General features: G+C 44.4%; 1 protein-coding gene across 5 annotated transcripts in view; it reads right to left on the bottom strand.

Annotated features, from left to right (window-relative positions):
• Positions 1 to 21,435, bottom strand: part of SLC37A3 (solute carrier family 37 member 3) — a 59,326-nt gene that overhangs the window by 13,503 nt on the left and 24,388 nt on the right. For all 5 annotated transcript variants that reach the window (XR_006289091.1, XM_037879180.2, XM_037879170.2 and 2 more), the window contains 9 exons: positions 21,082 to 21,165; positions 18,575 to 18,720; positions 17,475 to 17,571; positions 11,570 to 11,654; positions 10,268 to 10,449; positions 3,883 to 4,024; positions 2,609 to 2,710; positions 1,750 to 1,797; positions 938 to 1,089 (listed from right to left, as the gene is read on the bottom strand). Coding sequence is in view for 4 of the 5 variants with exons in the window: in XM_037879180.2 (XP_037735108.1) it covers positions 938 to 1,089; positions 1,750 to 1,797; positions 2,609 to 2,710; positions 3,883 to 4,024; positions 10,268 to 10,449; positions 11,570 to 11,654; positions 17,475 to 17,571; positions 18,575 to 18,720; positions 21,082 to 21,165 (1,038 nt within the window). In the remaining variant the exon portion in view is untranslated. The remainder of the gene's footprint in view (positions 1 to 937; positions 1,090 to 1,749; positions 1,798 to 2,608; positions 2,711 to 3,882; positions 4,025 to 10,267; positions 10,450 to 11,569; positions 11,655 to 17,474; positions 17,572 to 18,574; positions 18,721 to 21,081; positions 21,166 to 21,435) is intronic.

Here is a 21,435-nt window from a genome sequence, read left to right as displayed (position 1 = left end):
AAGTGCCAATTATGAACCCTAATTCCTTTGGGAAATGGGAGTGTGGACTCCAATCCTACATACGTCTTGGTATTTCATGATGTTACACTCTCTCTCACTAGTAGTATGGGGCCAGTTACATCACAGGCCCTGCCCAACCCAAAAATCTGCACTATGTTCTTTCATGTGCATGAATTTTGTTTCTGCATAACAAGTATGTTCCTACTGCCAATGCCCTCAGCTTCTGCTTCAGTAACAATCCGTGGTCAATTCCTATAACAGCACGCAGTGTGGAAGATGAAAGTAAGTGATACCAGTCTTACAGGATGTGAAGTCTGCCCTAGATAAAGAGAATCACACTCAAACTAGTCTAACATAAGAATTTGTTATGTTCTATTTAAAGGGGACATTCATCTTAAAAACAGTATTTCGTAAATACATTTCTTCACTGGGGCTGCTAACACCACCTTATATTATTTAAAAACTGAAAATAAATTTAAAAATCCAAATTTCTTTTCACTATTTATGGAGTGTACATTTTTTCCATTTCTCAGCAGCTCAGGTTATGGAACTGACTAAACGCATTTCATTCTTTTGTAGCGATTAACACCCATTTTTTCATGATTTGTGTGTATAAAAACATCTTCTGTATTTTCCACAGTATGCATCTGATGAAGTGAGCTGTAGCTCACGAAAGCTTATGCTCAAATAAATTGGTTAGTCTCTAAGGTGCCACAAGTACTCCTTTTCTTCAATCTCAAAGTTTGTTGCCACAATATTTGCATTACAAACTCTGCAGAGAAGGTTTGTGTGTTAAAAAAACACTATTTCCATTGGAAATTAAAAAAAGATTAATAGAAATGTTTCAGTTGGGGTTGGAAGCTTTCCCCCCACTCCCAGCCTCCACGTCACTCCCATGTAGAATTTTAAAGGCACATTCCCTCTCTGGTAATCTCACCTGGCCCACTGCAGCTCCAATGCTCCCAGTTCCGTCCACAATTCCTGTGACTGTTGCCAGAGCCTCACTGTTCCCTTTGACCAATTCTTGACGTCCCAGGTCAGCGGAAATCGCCGAGCTGATCATGTTAGATGGGCCTCCAATGAAAAATCCTGAAAACACCAAAAGACCATCCTTCAATTATAGCACTGCAAGGAGGCTACCACTGGCACAACCCAAGAGTTTCACAGGACAGAGAGTTTCTGCAACCCACATGTCAAAGGCTGGGGATGTTCTGGAAGTCTCAGTTATAGGGGGCAGAATGCTTTGCTCCCAGAGGGCTTAGTTATCCCTCACAGCGGTAGGTGTCGTGTTGTCATGTGCTTCTCTGTGCGCCTAAGGGAGGAAGTTGGGGGAAATTCACAGAAGCCCCTAAAATATGGGTGTTTGAAACCAAGGACCCTCACTCATTCGGGTTAATATAGAGTCCACATCACGGGAAGCTCCCAGGTATGCACTTTTGGTGGCAGAGGAAGCTTACAGCTTCTCATCGTGTAAAGAACGCAAGAGACATTTGCCATCTGAGCTATTCTAGTCTGCAGCATAATTCCTTATTCTACACCTCTGATTGTGAAAGCTTCTTAAAAAGGTGTTCTAAAAAAACCCCAAAACCCACAACCAAACAGTCGGACCTTCACGGTCACTCTTGTTGCAGCCACGGCATTTAGCTGAGAAGGCAGTACACCTGAGTACATTAAGGTTTTACAGCAGTGTTATTGTTTCTTTTCTGTCTACACAGCTTTTGGGGTGAAAGTGGCGTTTATATGACATACCTGTAATGGCCATGATGAACGCGTTGATGGGTTTGCTGTTTGGAGAACCTGCCAGGGGACAGATAGAAAAGAGGAGTGTTAATAAAATAATAAAAAATTATATCTAGATCTTATACAGAGCTTTTCATGTGTAGACCTCTAAGCACTTTACAAAGGAGATCAGCTTCATCATCCCCCATTTTACAGATGGGGAGACAGAGGCAAAGAGTGGTCAAGTAACCTGCCCAAGGTCACCCAATTAAAGGATTCCCTTGGTGCAGCCAGAGAGTATATATGGAGACATGAGATCTTCAACCTTATGATGGCTCCCAAGTCCACTGTTTTGCTGAGCCTAGATGTGTCCTTTAATTAGTTGTCCTAACAGACTGTTTCCAAATCCCATTGGTTGCCAGATGCTAGAGTGCTTCTGTAAATGGCGTGAAGCCTAAGAGCTTCTGATATCTCATCCTTTCCTAGATCTTCTCTCACTCTTTGCCCTCACCAACCCATTGGCTTTTCCTCTTTCAAGATGTTTGCACCTTAGCATTATTGCTTTATGGGTTGTAACTCTGACATGTTGGCAATGCTAGAAAATGCAGCCAAAGGAGCACATCTAATGCCGGCTTCCTCACTGGCACAAAGAAACCCAAGCACTCAACCCACATCTTTCCCCATCGTTAACCAGAATCTGAAGAAAGACTTCTTCCCAGATGCCATGATCTCTTGGCGCAACACAACCTTGCAGAGTGTGACTGTCCCAGAAATATACTCTGAAGGGCAATATCCTGAACCAGAAACAGGTTCAAGGTATAGAAACTGGCAAGTGTCCATCAATCTGGCCCAAAAGGTCCCCCCCTGCATTAATGCAAAATATACTCACGACTGTATCCAAAGAGAGACCCTACAGCCAGAAGCAAGCTGATCGCTAGCACTGGAGCTCGCTTCTGTAGCATATCAGAAATCAAGCCTTGGATTGTCCCACCTGCAAAAATAAAATGAAAGCTCACCGTGCCCTTCCAATTAACATATGGAACACACACACCGTTGCACTTACTGAATTCGGGTCTTTTCTTTTATCTTTACCTTTGGCACCTCTATTGTAGGCAAAACTCTCACTGCCGCCTGAGACATAGTCAAGGCAATATCAAATCAGGGTACTCAGGACACAGTAGCGAGGATTGATTACTATGTCTCGCTCTCTCTGTGTGTAGCCAGTCAGTGCTTCTGCTGTTCGTTCCTTTCCCCACACACCCTTCCTGCAATCTCAGTTCAGGTCTGTGCAATGTAACACTTCGTGGCCGTCTCCTAGAGTTTCCTACTGTTCCTATTAATGGCTCTGTTCCGCTGGTGGGAGCACAGAACCGATTTTAGGCACCTCAGTGACACTGTTAACACTGTGTTGTCTAACCCTGCTCAGAGTAGATCTAGATATCATTGCAATCACTAGTGGAGCTGCACTGCCGTTAATGCATTAGGAAATAATCCTAGTGTAAACAAGGCTAGAGAGGCAGCAAAGCAAACCCAGAAGTGTCTTGCAGGAAAGCAGAGCGGACGACTTACCAAGCCAAGAAACAGTGAACATGGGATAGCAGAGCTCTAGCCATAAAGAGAGACTTTCTTTGTTCTGGCTAGGAGGCACAGGGATAGATTTTACCACTGGCATAAACAAGCACAACTACACTTGGCTCCATTGAAGACAATGGAGTTGTGCCCGCTCACCGCACTGCTGAACTGAGCCCTTTGCTTGCAGCAATGTGGAAACGGCTTCTAGGGTAGAACGTACCCCTAATCCAGGCCTACCCTCTCGCTCAGGGATTCTGGTGGGAAGTAGGACAGGAAACCGGGGAGACATCTGTTTGAGTGGGATACTTTCATATTCACAGCAAGTGAAGAAAAACTCTTATGGCTGAAGTGTACAGAAATAGGGTAGTACCCCTTTAAACAGTCTGTGAGCTCTCTAGTGGTACTCACTGCATCCTACGGCTTACAATGCAGCCAGAGAAGCAGTGTATGCAAGCAGGCCTTGCATGCGGGGCACATTCAGTAAACTGTTACTTAGACCCCACTGGGCCCATGTGGTTCCTTCATGTTAAAGAGCAAAAGACAGAAGAGCTGGGCAACCAAAGACAGACGTGGTTTGCTTGCTGCACCTACCTATGATTCCACCCACATCGTACCAAATCGAAAGCTGGTCAGCTTCAGCCTCCTTCCATCCAAAGTTGTTGCTGAGGTAGAACGGCAGCCAGAAGAAGAAGGAGTAATTCACTAGTTTCAAGCAGGCATAGGCCAGTGAATACTAAGACAAAAATAGCCAAAAAACCAGCAAGCAGTTAGCACTAGAAAAACCACAAGCAGCAACTCCTCCTCCTTCCAATAAGCCCACAGCTGAAGCGCCCATGGTAAGTGCTTCTGCATTTCACATGAGAATGCAAGGTCAGGAAAGCCCAGGGCTGAACATCAAAGGGACAGACTGGGGGGAGGAGAAAAAAATCAACCAGGATGTCTATTTTTAGTGTTCTTTTAATTGGACACAATGGCTTGAAACACCAATTCTTCCAGCAGCTTCACTTGAAGCACAAGCTTGTGAAGAGGAAAACAATTCGTTCATCTCCTAGATTGGAGGAGGTGAACCATGTGACACTAAGCAAGCCGGGGGCTCTTCATTATTTGTGCACTACGCTGAGAAAGACTATGGCAAGCACAATTTATCTGCATCACGGCGTGCCATTCAGAATACTGCTACATTCTCAAAGCACCCTACAGAGAACTCCTCCTAATACCCAAACGTTTGTATCCCAGAGCTCAAGACACAAGCGCTGGGCATGCTTGAGAGAGCACCATGTCTCCCGACAGCTGAGACTGTCTGTGGTTCTCTTGCTATGGTTCTGGGGAGTGAACTTGCCTTAGCTTGCAGGAGGACGCTCTCAGTGGAGTCTTTACCTGTGGAAATACCTCCCCTCAGGCAGCTCAGAGCCCAGGCTCAGCAGCTTTCAGGGCAGGTGTAAGGTATGCTTATTTTGGCTGACCATCACTGTCGCAGTAGAAGGGAGCCATGTTTGCAGAGTTCCAATGCTCAGTGGCTAGTGCCGTAGCTTTTTAAGGTACCCAAGAGGATAGATTGTGGATTTGTAATGATCAGATTGGTCTAATATGGTAAGAGACGTAGGTGATACACTGATTAGTGCCAGAGACATTTTGATATAAAAATAAATGCCTCTGAACACACACCATTTCTTCGGCAGGCGTTTGATTAGCAAGCGGAACAATGGAGGCTTGTCTCCCTTTAAGCCTCCTGTCTTATAGGGCCCAAGCCTACCTGCCTCTGAGCAGGATTTCCACTGAAGTCAGCAAGAGTTCTTCAGGTAGAGCAGGACTGGGCCTTACCAAGCCCACTGCTTATTACAAAGCACTTCAGAATGGTTGACTAGATTGCTTGAGAGATTAGCCATTCTTAATCTCCAGAGACCCGAGAGGAAGGCTGTCAGTGTAAAGACAGTTCCATTGCACTTGTTCGGTCGGAGAAGGGGAAAAACTGAGGAAAACCAGAGTAGGAAAAAAGTTGATTTGCTTTATAAGTGTATCTATCTCTTGGAAGTTATCCTTGTTTGTATTCAGGCATCCACATTCACTTTCCAGTCTCACATCCAAGCTGCTCATAAGGCCCCATTAGTGCAACGAAGTAATTCTGGAACAACACAGGGTAGATGATCAATTTGATCTTCCAGTCCTTTGCCCTGGCCATGCAGGACTGTTCCTCCAATGTATTTGTTAGTGCTCTGACCAACCTAATTTTACAGGGCTCAAGTGAGGGGACTTCCACTACTTCTTTCGGGAGTTATTCCATCGGATCATACCATCAGGACCTTTTTTCTGATATTCAGCTTCCATTTCATTCAACGTTTTATCCCATTTCTCCCAGAACCTCCCCCCGCCCCACCAAAAAATTAGTCCTCTTCCCGCATGGCCTTTACACAGCTCAAGGTGGTTATGTTCCCCTTAGTCATCACTTCACCAAGCTGTATACATGGAATTACTCAGTGACAGAGGGGTCTGTACAATACCCCATCCAGTGGCAGCCCGACTCTCACTGTGGCCTTTAGGTGCTACTGCAAGCAGAGGCAGTGCTCACCTCACCTATTATTAAGGCCGTCAAACATGTTACAGTATAAAACCCTGTCTTCGGTTGTCTATAACTTTGCCAAACTTTAACGTTGGGAGTGAAGTCTTCCATGCCAGGTGTGCCCCTCAGGTTAGTGGGGTTTTGCCTTTAAGTTTAGGTCAAAATCGTTTAGCCATTTGTGAGAACAAGGTTGTTTTGCCCATTGTCACGGGGCAGGGTTCCTTCACCCTAGATTCCTGTCTGCAAACAGTCCTCACACACAGCTAGTGACAAGTCCAACTAAAAGGGCTATAGTCACATTGTAAATAAAACAGAACAAGTTCCCCACAGCTGAGGGTTCACACATTCCCCTAGGCACAGGGTGAGAGGGAAGAGATCTTGGGCTTCTCTGGCCCTTCCAGCTTACCCCTCCCCTCTTCCTGTCTGGCATTTATCTGTTCTCAGCCGGTATCCTGAGCCACCTGGTTAACTGATTAATCATTCAGTCCTTAACCAAGTATCTCCCTAACTTGCCCCATGTGGGGATGTTTACCAAGTGCCCAGAGTGGTGAGTCAGCTTAAGGCTGCTACTCACTCTGTCCTTCCCATGTTAAAAACATTTCTGACAATTTCTTTGAAAAGTTCTAGTGCCCCACACTTGGAACAGGAAGTTGATGCTTCACAGAGGGTGGCATGTGTGTCAGGATCAGGGATGGGCCTTTTGCTATTCCTGTGAATATCTGCCAAGTTATAAGCCTTTGGGGGAAAAAAGTCCATGTTTATACCTGCCTTTCAAAGTTAGCAGCCACTGAGCACACTCCAGCCCCTCACAGGTCCCAGCATTGACCAGACTACACATGTGCCATCCCCACAGAGTAATGGAACATGCTGCATCTCCTCACAACTGCTGCGTGTGACTGGATTGTGCATGCGACAGCTCAGGGGTAGAGAGGCAAAGCCAGACATTCCTTACAATTGCAGCTCCCAGCTGCTCCAGGTTAGGGCTGGGCACCAGAACCGGGCAGGGAGCCCGTCTCTCTTGTGCTCTCAAGAGCCACCCTGCTGGCGCCAATGCAGCATGGAGGAGGAAGCTGCCTGACTCAAATGCAGAGGGGACAAGAGCTGAACCTGTAGAAGGGAAAGGAGTAGAATGGGGGCAAGGAGCCTGGTGAGACTGGGAGAAGGTGGGAGAGAGAAACTGTGACTGGGAGCTGTGGGAGAGGAGTACTGGCTGGGGTGGAGGAGAGGCTGGGACTGGTGGAGGAAGGAGACTGGGAGTCATTTGAGTGGGGCTGGATGTGTGGAACACTGAGGCCAGGTCTACACTGGTATACATCGGTATAGCTACGTCACGCAAGGGTGCGAAAAATCCACACCCCCTGAGAGACATAGCTACAAAGACCTCAGCACCGGTGTAGAGGCAGGAATTCTTCAGTTCACCTAGTGACGGCCTCTCAGTGAGATGGATTACCTTCATCAACGGGAGGAATTCTCCTGTGGGCGTAGGTAATGGCTACCCAGAAGCGCTGCAGCTGTGCCACTGTGGTTTTAAGGGTCGACAAGCCCAGAGATTGGATGAGGTGCTAAGAGGAGGGATGGAGACTGGGACTGGCTGGACAAGGAGATTGGGAACTGGGGTAGGAGGTGGAGGGGAAAAACAGCAAGACGGATCTGACAAGGAGCAAGGCGGCAGGGGAGAAACTGAACTAGAGACTGGGACTGTGAGATGGGCAGGGGTGTGTGGAATAACTGGAAACCAATGGGCGGAGGAGAAGGAAGAAGAGAGAGAAATGAGGCTTCAGACAAGGAGTCCAGAGGAGGACACTAGGACTGGCTGAGTATGAAGACTGGGATGAGATGCCTGAGAGTGGGTAGGGAAGGAGATGGGGACTGGGACAAGGAGCGAGGACTCGATAAGAGAAAGGACTAGGACAGGGACAGGCTGGAGTGGAGGGAACAGAAGGGTATGTGCCCACTAGAACACTCCTCTCCAGAACCTGGAATGGAACCCAAGACAGACCACACCGTTCCTCGGCTGTCAGTAAACATCTGTGAAATTCCCTGGCAAAGTATGTCTCAGCCCCCTAGAGTGCTGGTCCACATGGAGGACGACAACAACCTACTACTGCTACCAGTTACTCAGTTAGCTCTTCAGTGGATCTAAAAATTCCACCTCTATCCATTACCCATGTGGATGTCAATATGATGCCACCTGATGGATTTTTTTCCCCCAGTTTGCTTAAAATAAAAACCTAGGAAATTATACACAAAATACTGTGTTAAAAGAACATTAAGGGTGCAACGTTAAGGGTCGGATTTACAGAAGTGAAGAGCACACTCAGCTGCAACAAAGTCTGTGCTTTGAACATATAATGCTAAGTACTCGGAAATAAAAAAATATCAGACCCTAAGCATCTCAAATTGGGTACCCAAAATTAGTGGGCACTTTTGACCTCAATCTCTCTGTGCCTCAGCTCCCCATCTGTAAAATGAGGATACCACCACTCCTCACCACGTATGGTTGTTATGAACATAAATTACTATTTGTGAAGCATTCAGTTACTGTAGTGATAAGCGCCATTGGAAAGCCCATGAGGAAATTAAAAATTGTGTATTCAGAGCAGGGTTTGAATAGTGTGTAGTAAATACGGTCTGGGGCCATACCTTGAACAACAAGGATAAAACAAAATACTGACTAGCTACTCATTAACTGAGCTCTGTCCATCCTGTGCACTGAATGACACAGGTGTCCTGTGGGGAAAAACTGCAATCATGTAATTAAAGACTACTATAATGAATACACACAAGGGCAGTATTGCCAACCCCAAGTTTGATATGTATGACTCAGAGCCCTCAAAATCATGACCAAAAAAAAGTTAGTGTGACTTTTGCTCTTTCTTGATTTTTGTACTCCCCCCGCCTGCCACGTGCATGTTCGTTCTCCCAAAGTTATGGGGAGAGGTAATTTCGGCCGTCACTGCAGGACCTCTCGCTGGTTGCCTGATGGTGTGGAGTTCCCAGCTTCTCCCCAAGCCTCAACATTCTAATTAATCCTGTGTCCCCCCTCACTTCCATATCTGCCCATCCGCCTATGTGGCAGTCAATTCTGGTTGCATAGGTAACCTTAATCCTGACATTTCCTAACTTCTGAGTGCTTGATTTTGCAACCTTAACAATGTTCTTTTAACACAGTTTGTGTGTGTCCTGTGATGTCTTCTTTGTAGATGGTCCCTCGACCACCTGATGGCGTCCGACACCATGAGTTGCTGCATCAGCTGAGAGTAGCGTTGACAGATTCCACATTCTCTCAGCACTCGCTTGTTACTGGGATCCCATGCACCCAAGGCTCTGACGATTAGTGCATGTGTCTGAACCTGGTAACCCTTAGCTCTCAAGATTTCAGTCAGAGGTGCGTATTTCTCTACCTTTCGATCTTGGACATCGTGGAAGGCCGGGGTCCTGTTCTCGAAGGGCACTGTGACGTCTACTGTGACGATCTTCTTCCGGTCCTTGTTGGTGATGATGATGTCTAGTCACCGTTGGCTGTTGGTTTCGGGGATGGCAGAATTCACGGCAACCTTCCCCGGGGTTGCGGGATGGCTCTGGCCAGGCGATCTTGGATGGCATTGTGTCGCAGCTGCCAAGCTCTCAAATGGGGCTTGCAGCTACACAGGATGTGGGGTAGCATCTCGGCGTAGCAACACTTCCTGCATCGCTTATCTCGATTCCTGTGGTGGACGGCTCCATTCAGTGGAATGCAGTTAAGCTGGGCCCTGTGGATGAACCTCCAGTCAGCAAATGGGGTGAAGCTGTCCTGGGGAGGAAGTGGTTGCTGGTGTCTCACTTGCACGTCACCTCAAATGCCTTGCCCAGGTCTGGCTTCCGTTTCAGGTTTTCCATGTATTGGGGGTGGATGGCATCCTTCAGGGTCCTCTCCAGCATGGTTCTAGCTCTCAGAATGATGATAGTGTGATCTGTATTCTTCACTGGACATTGGCAATACCAGGAGGGATGAGCTGGACTGCCGATGAGAAGCGCAGTCAGGAAAGTAACAAATACTTTCCTCATGGACTGTATTTTCTAAATGGACAACCAACCTAATTCTCAATTACTGAGGGACAATTGCCACTCGCTGATATATTTTGCTTTCCACAACCAAATCTCTGTACAACTTTTCATGAGTGATGTACCAGCGTATTCGGATTCTAATATCTAAACTATTGTTAAATCTATTCACCTAAATTTGGGTTATTGCTGATTATGCACTCTATATATCGTATCACTTTTAAAATCTAACTTCATATTTGTGGATAATCTAAGTACTATACCCAGATGTACAGACACTTTTCCCAACCTATATATATTATATTTTAACATTAGCTTTAATGAAATTTTTAAATTTGTAAATCATCATCACAAACAACAATGCTGAGTCCTTACCAGTAGAACACCTGGTAGACAACAAGCTTGGAAAAAGCCAATGGGCTTGGGCTGGTTGATAGTATCAGGTGCTTGAATAGAGTAATTTTGATCATCTTCATCCTCCTCATTATTGCTCATTAAGGGTTTGTTTGCATCTTCTTCAGCACTGCCGTCCTGTTCATCTCCAAGCTCAGGGAGGCCTATAACACATGAGAACATACACTAGAAACAAAGGACACCACCATTCTTTCCCCACACAAAACCCATGCTCACTCCTTTTAAGCATTTCTCCCTTCTGATACCCCACTTGCTCTCCCATACCTCCATCCTCCTTTGGCTTAGAAACTCTTCTAGATGGTGCTCTGCAGATTCGCCAGTAGAAACTACCCCTTGTCTTCTAGCGCTCTTGAAAGTATTCTGTCTGATCCTGGCGTCGGCTTTGTCTGTTCTGAGTGTCTGGCCATTAGTTGGAAGACACAACAAATTAGTGCATTTCCCCCTATTTAGTGGCTAGACTCCCTGTGCGTAGGTCCTGCACACATCATCTCAGGCAGTATTTGAACATGGATGCTCACCGTGTACCAGAAGCAGTCCTGACAGATGAACTAACAGGAAGACTCCGTATGGTGGATTTGCTAGAAGCTATCCTAGGCTGTCTGACCTGGAGGACATTCCTATATACACTCCAGCATGTCAACAGTTACCTCCTCTGCAACCTCCCCAAAAACCTAGGAGACTCCACCATGACCCTGACAACACCCTGAAGATCTCTTTTCTACTCACACTGGAGACTCTGCCTTGTCAACCATCTTCTCAGTTAAGCCTGTGGCCCCTTCAGACCCCATATGCCAATCCTTAGTCAGCTGGCAGAGTTTTGCAAACCCAAGGCACTCTTTCCCCTCATGGGATGGAGAGGATTCTGAACCTAGTGCTCAACACAATTTACTCCCATGGTAATCACTTATATGTTCCTCTATTAATGCTTAGAAAAACACCTAGTTTCCATAGGAAGGACACTTGGGAACTGAGTGCATTCTAAGGAATATGGTTTGCACACTAGTCGGCCCCCTCTTTGACACTGTCCATGTGAATAACATTGTCTGCACCTAGCGTGTTGCAGGCCAAGAAAATGTTCACTCGGGTAGCCACTACTGGGCTACGAGGCAAGTTTGGAACGGTGTCAGTGACACAAACTTTTGGCAGCAGGAGTTGGGCTTTTAAAGTGATGTGGCAAAGTTAACCACATTTTTAATGCAACATGGGGGATCTGCAAACCTGTTTGCCGACTAGGGTTTAAGATGATGTGGACCTCTTACTTACCCACTTCTTTCGGGGAAATCAGAAGTCCAAAGAAGACAATGATTCCTCCAGCAAACTGCACCGACGCTGTCACCAGGAAGGCATACTGGAGAGAAGAGAGAATAAAAGCACTATCTTTCACATTGCTCTTTGGCATCTTATTCTAAATTAAACATTCATCTCTATTTTTCCAACAACTTTCAGTCACACGGGGTCTCTATGCAATGAGACATGCAATTTCTCTGTACCCCAACTTTGTGTAAGAGTAAGCCATACCAACACAGACTATCTCCATAAAACCTAGAAACAGTCACCCCTGCCTCTGGAGTAGACACTATGCTGTTTACCTCACTGGAGGGGGAGCACTGGAATGGACATATCATGGTGGGGAAGGAGCTTAGACACAGAACACCAGATTTTATTCACTTTCCCTTTAATGCAGGCAGATAACGAACATTTTGTCTTACAGTAATGGCCACAGCTGGCACCTCACTGCTCTTGGTGGTAACAAAGCAGAGTAAGTACAGGCATCTACCATTCAGAAGGGTGAATCCTAACAAATGTTCCTGGAGCTTAGCCTCCTTTTGGCAGAGGGGAATAAATTAAAATAATAAGCTATTGTATTTCTATACTATTTTTCAAGTTTGTGCAATAAGGACCTGCAGGCACCTGAGCAGAGCGCATGAACATTTCTCCCTTTATACTCTGCTGCATTTAAGATTTCCATGAGAGCGAATACTGGAAATGTGTGTATTTAGTCCATAAATACTGCCTTGTTCTCAGGTCACTAGCTATATAATATTGCTTTACAAGGCGCAGGGATGGGTGGACAAGGAGAGAACGTCCTAAAATCAGGTTGTATTGTCCAAAAGGTGAAGACTGGAGTTGCAGTCCGTGGACATGCTCAAGCTGGAGCCCCCTCGGTATGAGAGAGAAAAGGCTGCCTACGGGGTTCTCTGTGAAGGTCCTTGACTTTGGAGCTCTTCCCCAGACTTGGTCCAAAACAGCTCACGTCTGGCCTTTAAGCCACAATGCAAAACCCTTTTCTTTTCTCCCTAGCTTTGGTTATAAGGTGGATTTAACATCTCCTTTTTGTTGCTTGGCCACTGCTGGGTGGAGAAGTGCTGGAGATTAAGTTGTAACTTATAACACTTGTATATTTCAATATTGTCAAGAACACCTAGAGCCTGGGATAGCAGCTCTGTTATCCTATAGAACTCAAAATCAATAAATATGTCTACCTGATGGAACTCTTTTTACCCAAGTGATGGTTGGCAGTTGGGGGGAGGAGTTTTGATTTTAACTACAATACTATTGTTCTCCAGCACCAGACTGCACCTGCTCTGCTAAAAATCATACAAGATGTTCATTGAGCACAGTCAGATTGACCTTAGCACTAGGGAGACCAGATGTCCCAATTTTATAGGGACAGTCTCGATTTTGGGGGCTTTTTCTTATATAGGCACCTATTACCCCCCACCACCATCCCGATTTTTTACACTTGCTATCTGGTCACCCTACTTAGCACAGATTATTTTTATATCCCATCCCCAAAAGAGAAGGAAAGCACAAACTGCATAGCGAGAACTACATTTCAAATTTCAGCCTATTTAGGCCTAGCCTCTTTAAAAGTATATATAAAAATATGTAGTGGGAAGAGAATTTTTTACTTGTCCGTAACAGAAAAACAGCTGAAGGTATTTTACTCAAACTTTCCAATAGTTTTTACCTCCAGGAGGAAGCCAAGAATAGACAATTCCATCCCAAAAGGTGTATGTTTTGGGAAGATGAGAGTGGCTGAGAACAGGTGGTTATAATGAAAGCAGTTTTGCTACCTTAACTAGAACACAATTTGGTCTATTTCTATAAGAAGCCATATTAATTGCTAATCCTTGTTAAATGCTTCCTGAAGCAGTGGCATGCCCATCCCCACACCTGATGGATGTCCGTGCCCAGGGCCGGATTAAGGTTATGAGGGCTAAGGATAATGGGAGAGAAGGGTCTAAGTATGAATTACATATTACAAAAAAAATTATGAAGTCAAACATTTATCTATATACATATTTATTTATGTAAAATTAACAAGTTTATTTTACTCTGACTACACTCAATTCTTCAAACAAATTTTTTTCCCCTTAGCTTTAACTGTGGCAAAGTCATGAATGATGTCATTGTAGTTCAAACACCTGACAATTTCATTCTCAATGCTCAAGAGGGACAAAGCACTGAGATGCTCTTGTGTCATGGTGGATTGGAGGACATTTTTGACCCTGGTTAGAAGAGAGAAGGAACGTTCTCCATTACAGTTAGTAATCATTAGTGACAGATACAGGCATAATGCAGTTTCAACATTTGGAAAACATTCTATCACACTGGATTCAGTGACAACTCAGTATGTCCAAATATGATTTACTTTCGTCACCTTTTCTCTCTATATTTGAGAGTGATGCAAATTCAACAAATTGAAGAAATTATTTAGTAAAATCTATTGGGAGATCATCTGGGTACTTCTGACACAGACATCTGATACCTTCACTGACTTTGGAACTTGAAATGTTAGGCAAAAAATTTGTCAGTACTAAAGGTTTTGTCAATATTTTTGTAAGCCTTGATCCGATGTTCTAATGAACTCTTCAGTTTGTCAATGATTGTGATGAAGGTATTAGCTCTGAAGGCCTCCTGGTCACTGAATGAGTGGGAAGCTGCATCGTCGCATGTCTTCTGTCTTTTGCGGTATTTGGCTGACTTATATTCATGGTAAGCAGTGCCTGCAGCCCCCTGAATTTCATAATCAAAACTATTCCTGTATTTGTTGAAGAACAGTTCCAAGACTCCTCATTAGGTTTACAGCAGTGGAAAGGTCGATTTGAGCACTTTGCAAGCCTAGACTGCACCTGCTGAATGGCTGAAGTATATCATTCCAGACCTTACACAAAATAGCAGTTTCCAAAGGGTGCATTGCATCACTCAGGATCTTCGCATCTTTTCTTGTTGCTGATTTTTGAGATTTATCATCCTTGATGCTCTCTAGCGCTTCACGGATGTTGGGGTATTCCAGAACTGCATTCACAGCTTCAGCGTTGGCACTCCACCATGTCCCTGAGAGTGACTGGGCACTGGGCATCGCTTCGGTAGTCCATCTCTAAGAATCATCCAACGACTGGTTGATGCAGAGAAAAAAAACTGTACAATTCTTGGACAAATCCAAAAAGAGAAACTTCTTCAACACAACAATCCACGGCAGACTGGCCAACAAGGTTGAGTGAGTGAGCAGCACATGGTATGTAATCAATTGCGCTTTTTTATCTTTGTCTACATCCCTGAATATTTGCCACTCATTTGCCAATATTTGCCAGCTATGACATTGCATTGTCATAGCTTTGACCATGACAAAGGCGGATGTCAATCCCATTTTCGGTGAGGAAATCGAGTAGGTACGAGGCAAATTTCTCCCGGGTGGTTGGTGATGTTTATGAAGGTCATGAAACGCTCAACTGGTCTGCTGGGTAGCACGTAATGCAAGACGACAGTCAGCTGATCTACATGTGACACATCCGGTGTTGAGGCGACGGACACTGAGAAATATCCCACATCTTTGATCTCATCTACGATGGCTGATAGTGTCTTCTTTGCCAGCAGTGCAATGAATTCATCACAAATAGTCTTTGATCAGGGGTTCTCAAACCGGGGGTCAGAACCCCTCCGGGGGTCGCAAGGTTATTACATGGGGGGTTTGCGAGCTGTCAGCCTCCCCCCCAACCCCGCTTTGCCTCCAGCATTTATAATAGTATTAAATATATTAAAAAGTGTTTTTAATATATAAGGGGGGGGGTCGCATCCAGAGGCTTGCTATGTGAAAGGGGTCACCAGTAAAAAAGTTTGATAACCACCGTCATAGAAGGATTTTTTTTATGATAAAAGGAAAATGAAACTTGTCTTGCCATTTAACCACTGTTTCTGGATGAATTCTCTGTGTCTATCACTTCTATGCATAGATGTTGGAACTAGGGGTGCAGCATTCCCTGGATGAAGGGGTATCCATCACATACAACAGCATTTCTCAGACTGGAGTCCATGGAGCCCTGAGGGTACTCCAGGGGGTCCACAGGCCCTGCTGATCAACTCCTCCCCCTCCCTCCCAGCGCCTCCTGCAAACCTCCGTAGGAGGCGCTGGGAGCAAGGGGGAAGAACGGGGATGGGGCACACTTGGGAAAGGGGTGGAAAGAGGTGGGGATGAAGATGGGCAAGGGTGGGAAGAGGTGGGGTGGTCTCTTGGGGGGGATGGGTGGAGTGGGGGTAGGGCCTGGGGCTGAGTGGGGGTCTTGGTGGGTCCCCCAAAAATTTTAAATTACAGTGGGGGTCCTCAGGTTGCTAAAGTTTGAGAACTGCTGTCTTTGATAGATATGATGTATGGCCTTTTCCACAATTTGCATCTTCATTGATGTGCTGAGCTAAGAAAGGGCCGAACTTAGTGATTAGCTCTAGAACGCCAAAGTAATTGCCATTGTGTTTCGATCCAACGGTCTCATCTGAGCCACGGAATGGCAGACCATGCTCAGCAAGAAAAACTATGGTTTCAACTACACAGCTGAGAATGTTCTTCCAATAAGCACCAGCTTCCATTTGGGTATCAATTCTGCCACTAACTTTCTGTCGGGCGTAGTAGTTGCTAACTGAGAATGTATGCTGCTTACTCATTGCATGATTGGTAATGTATGCAGTATTCTTCCAACCACTGAAGCCTTTGCAGAACATTCCCCACTTCAGAAAACAGGTGGCAATAAAAACAGTACACTTTCTTAGAAGACGAATGGCAAGCGAGAATGGCTCATCTAATCTGTTTGTTAGGCTTCACATATTCAAACACTGATTTGGTCATATAACTATTCTGATTGGTGTACTCTCGCTTTGTCAATGACAAGTCAGCATCTAGATTCTGGCATTTCTGTGGGCCCTTCTCAGTCCAATATGCAATGAGATCTTGAGAAGTCACATCCTACGCGCCTGGATTGTTGGAGAAGCATTTTTTTTGTCTCACTATCACTGGGAAAGTCTTGAGAGGAGTGGGGTGAGACTGCAGCTACAGAAGTCACAGGAAGCTGCTCCTTTTCATCAGACACAGCAAGTTCACTTGGGCTGGTATTGGCCTGGATTTCCTCACCACCAGACTTAGGAGGAGGAAAAAACATTAGGAGTGAAGGAGAACGTTTCAGTACTACATCTTGTCTTTGCTGTCTTCCTTTGGCCTCCTTCAAGTTCTGCCATCCTCCTTTCTTTGACATGGTTTCTACTGTCCAGTGTAGGCCTACTGTGTATAAAGTTCGATATTGCTTGGGCCCACAAACAATTACTTAGCCCACAAAGACAAAATCACAACCACCATAAATTGAATTCACAATCTTGATGGATTAATTTGTACAAAATAATATCCAATGAGACAAAAAATTTCCGATGGCCCCACTACCATCACTCAGCTGTTACTTCAATATGGAATGGAGGGCCTAAAAATAGGAGGGCCTATGGGTTAATCCGACCCTGTCCGTGCCTCACCGCTGCTTAACAGCAGTGTCTGTCAGCCAGCTGACATGCAGCACTAGATTTGGCTCCAGACAGCACTCTGTCCTGTCCAACTCATGAAGACGGTAGGTGAACATGACATAGGCGCTCAGCAGAAATGGGTAAGTTTTAAAGGGACAGAGCCCCTCCAAATCTCATGCAATATTCTATACTCTCTGGAGTTGAGAAGGAATGGAGAGGATTACAGTGCTCTGTTGCCACAAAGATATAGGGAGCAGAGTTCCCCCATAGACATGAGAAAGAAGAAAAACACGTTATTTATCTGGTCTCAGTGGGCCAGAGACAGGAAAAGACTCCCTGTGATATGACAGCCCTTCGCATAATTCCAAATCAGACAGCAACTACTCACCTCATAGCCATACTGCAGAACACAGGAGGCAAGGAACGCTCCCAGAATGTTCCCCACTGATGCACAGGCACTCCAGAGTCCAAAAACAAAACCCCTCCTGAGAAAGCACAGCAAAATGGAGCAAAGGGGGGGGGGTGGGAGAGAAGATAGAGAGTTAGAACTGGCTTTAACTGACATGTAATAGTATTAAATTCTCCACTCCCTCCCCACACAGGAACAGCTTCATTTAAAATAAATCATACTGTAAAATAATCAGCTCATGATAGACAAGTTTGTCTGTCATGTCCCATTTTGCTTCACTTGAGTCAAACTAAGATCTAGGTCAGTGGTGTCAAGATCCCAGACCAGATCCAGCCCAAAGGACACTTGACACATTTATCCACGTAAACCTGACAAATTCTGATTCTACAACAGGTCAAAGTTTCTATCTAGCCCTTATTAATGTGACTTGCTGTTGCCCTACCTTAGGTGGTCTGAAACAGCCTTCTGAGATGTTTGAAACCTTAAATCTAATGACAACACTTTACGGGCAAGATTTTCCAATAACTTAGCTGTGCAGTTGTGCACTTTATGAGTGCTCACAGTCATTGCAATTGTGTGTTCAAACTGAGTTTTATATATGCCAATAGCCAAATCAACAAAGAGCAGAAAACATATAATAATGATACCCAGCTCTTACAGAAGATTTTTGATCCCCAGATCTCAAAGCACTTTACAAAGGGAGGTCAATATCATTATCCCCATTTTACAAGGGGGAAACAAAGTAATGCAAGTTTCGGCACAGTACAACAGCCTTAATCTGACCCAAAATGAAAACTATTTTGTCAGAGTTAAAGCTGTTATGTAGTGAAGAAGTATGCATTACTGTATTTTATATCGGATAACAGCACTTCGTTTATTGTTTATTTGGGACATGTAAGATTTATATTGTTCACTATTCATTTACTGCTTGTCAAGGCTCAGGTTACAATAGGTAAGTACGTTATTGTTTAGCCACCATAACAGGATTTGCCAGAGAAGTGTTTTGGTTTGGGAATTCAGCCGAGACTGCTGTTCTGCATCACAGATAAGCTACTAAACCAAGGAGAAATATCAAGTACCCAGCTTTTCCAAACCAGTTGCCCATGATGGCAACAACACAGGGCCAGCCAGTGGATTGCAGCAAGCCATTCACAACCCATAGACAGCAGTAGAACCATTTGTCGTAGAAATGCAGCCATTCTGTGAGAGTGCCGAATACAAACTCCTGTGGGGAAAGAGAGGAAAATTGTGATCCTGGTACAAATCTTCCAGGCTGACTGGAAATGTCAATGGAAAATTGAAAGGGGAAAAAAAAGAAAAAGAAAAGAGAGAGAGGAAGTGGTTCCAGGCCTATGTTTTCCATTTCATTCAAATGACAGCATCTCCAGCAGCTCAGGTGTTCCTAATATCATGCTCACGCAATGTTCAGTGATGACTCAGAGGTAACAGCACCACCTGCTGAGTCACCAACAGCATGTCCTGCAGCATCTAAATGTGCCTCCCTCCCAAGTGTGGTACCCAGCTTAGTTACAGCCCACCCTAGGAGTAGTGGAGGCCACTAATTTACAAAAATAAAACTTTAATCAAAGATTAATGGACAAAACACCTGTCATATTAAATATGCAACAATACTGAAATACAAGAAAGTCTCACTAATTCCCACTTTACTGATGCATAAACCCCTGCAAAAAACCTACAGTGGTTTCATGGTCTTTATTAGCAAACACTTAATAGCAAAGAGTGCTAAAATCAGGTCACAAATTACAAAATCTTCACCAATATAACAGATGATGACTGTACTTTTACTAGAACACAACGGACTATAATAAGTATAGAATCTCAGCAGCGTACAGCTGAAAGGAACCTCCAGCCTCCCACACTGTGGTAGGATTAAGTATACCTAAAACACCCTTGACAGGTGTTTGGTTTACCTGTTCTCAAAAACCTCCCCAGGTAACCTATTCCAGATCTTAACTATCCTAATAGTTAGAAAGTTTTTTCTAATATCTAACCTAAATCCCCCTTGCTGTAAAGTAAACTGATTACTTCTTGTCCTGCCCTCAGTGAACACGAGGAACAAAAATTGGTCGCTGTCCTCTTTATAACTACCTTTTACATATTTGAAGGTTTACATATTTGAAGTCCCTCTCAGACCCCCAGTCTTCTCTGGATTAAGGCCTGGTCCGTACCTAAATCTTAGGTCGATCTAGCTACGCTGCTCATGGATGTGAAAAATTCAGATCCCTGAGACACATAGTTAAGATGACCTTAGCCCCATTATTGATATCATTAGGTCAATGGAAGAATTCTGTTGACCTCTTGAGGGAGTGAATCAACTGCAGCAATGGAAAAACCCCTTCCATCGCTGTAGCAAGTGTCTACACTACAACAGCATAGCTGCTGCTGTAGCACTTATAGTGTAGACATGCCCTAAACATGCTCAGTCCTTTCAACTTTTCCTCATAGGCCATGTTTTCTACACCTCTTTTATTGCTCCCTCTGGACAGGGAACCAGTATGACAGTGAACCACTGGTAACTGTTCTCTGAATATGGTTTTTCAACCAGTTGTGCACCCATCTTACAATAATTTAATCAAAACCATATTTCCCTAGTTTGCTTATAAGAATGTCATGTGGGACTGTGTCAGAAACTTTAGCCCTAACCTACACTATCCAGGGATAAACAAAGCATGCTTTGTGATGCAATATACTTGATTTATGCAGGTGCTTTTATCGATATTTCCAAAATGTAATAATTCACCAATAGGTCTCCCAGTTATTGGGATGAGTTAAGATATGGGCATATCCATGTAATGTTAATGATTAAAAACCCAATACGATAAAATACATTCAGTGTCTATCCATGGAAGCTTGAAACTGAAGAACTCTTTCCTTACAGATATTTCCTTCTGACTTATTTCACCCACCCACCCACCCACTGCAAAATCAAGTAAGTTCTTACTAGTTTATTAATGTTAGTGTTTTCTTGTAAGAGAAAAGAAAGGAAGGATTTGTTTGGAAGGAAAGCCATTTTAAAAAGTTATGTGGGTTTGGAAAACAAGTCCTGATACACACAGAAAACAGGCTGAAGAAGAGAACGTGTAGGCCCAGATTTGGGCCCCTTGTACTCAAGCAACTCTTGTTCAAGTCTTAGTAGGGTCACAACATCTGTTTGAAGAAACGTCTCCACAAATTCATACTGCCACAAAGGCTTTAGGGGGGTTGGGAGTACTCTTCTGTAGGCCTCAGACTCTGGTCATGATACAAAACAGTAAGTCTGGCCCAATGCCAAACTCCATAAACGAACCATTTTTGCCACGAAGTTCAAAAAAAACAAAACAAAACAAAAAAAGCATTCTGAACAGCTTAGCATGGCACTCCCCTACACCACTACTTAGGAAGCACTGGGGTGTAGGGCAAGTATTATTACTATGCCAGCCCCAGCACCCACAGCACCAGGCTAGGGTCAGATAAATTCTGCCATTCGACTCTAAACAAAAACAAGAGCCAAGTGTTTTAGAGGGAAGGAGAGTTTCGAAATCACGGTAATCACGCTTCATCAAAGCAGAGACATTTTTCAACTTACCACTAAAGCAGAGGAGCACATGCCGAAAGACAAGACCCATCGTAAATTCAGGCGATCACCAACTATGCCACTGACAAAGAGACCCTAAGAACACAGATAAGTATGGTAAGCAAAGCCACATAGTTTACATTTGTTTTCAGCATGATCTGTGAGAAGAGTTGAAGGAATGCTGGGAGCTCAAATATGACCCCAAGTACAGGTGTGCAGAAGTTTGGTGGCGGTATTTATTTTTACAAGATCTCATACAAACAGAAGTGTTTCCATGAACTTATGCTTCTGAAATTTCAATGACAATGACTTTGTTTTGACAGAGGCTCTCCTGCAACATTTGCAATGCAAACATGGCAACATTGT

This window comes from Chelonia mydas, chromosome 1 (genome assembly GCF_015237465.2).
Source record: "Chelonia mydas isolate rCheMyd1 chromosome 1, rCheMyd1.pri.v2, whole genome shotgun sequence".
Classification (NCBI taxonomy): domain Eukaryota; kingdom Metazoa; phylum Chordata; order Testudines; family Cheloniidae; genus Chelonia; species Chelonia mydas.
This window is presented reverse-complemented; position numbering and strand designations above follow the sequence as displayed.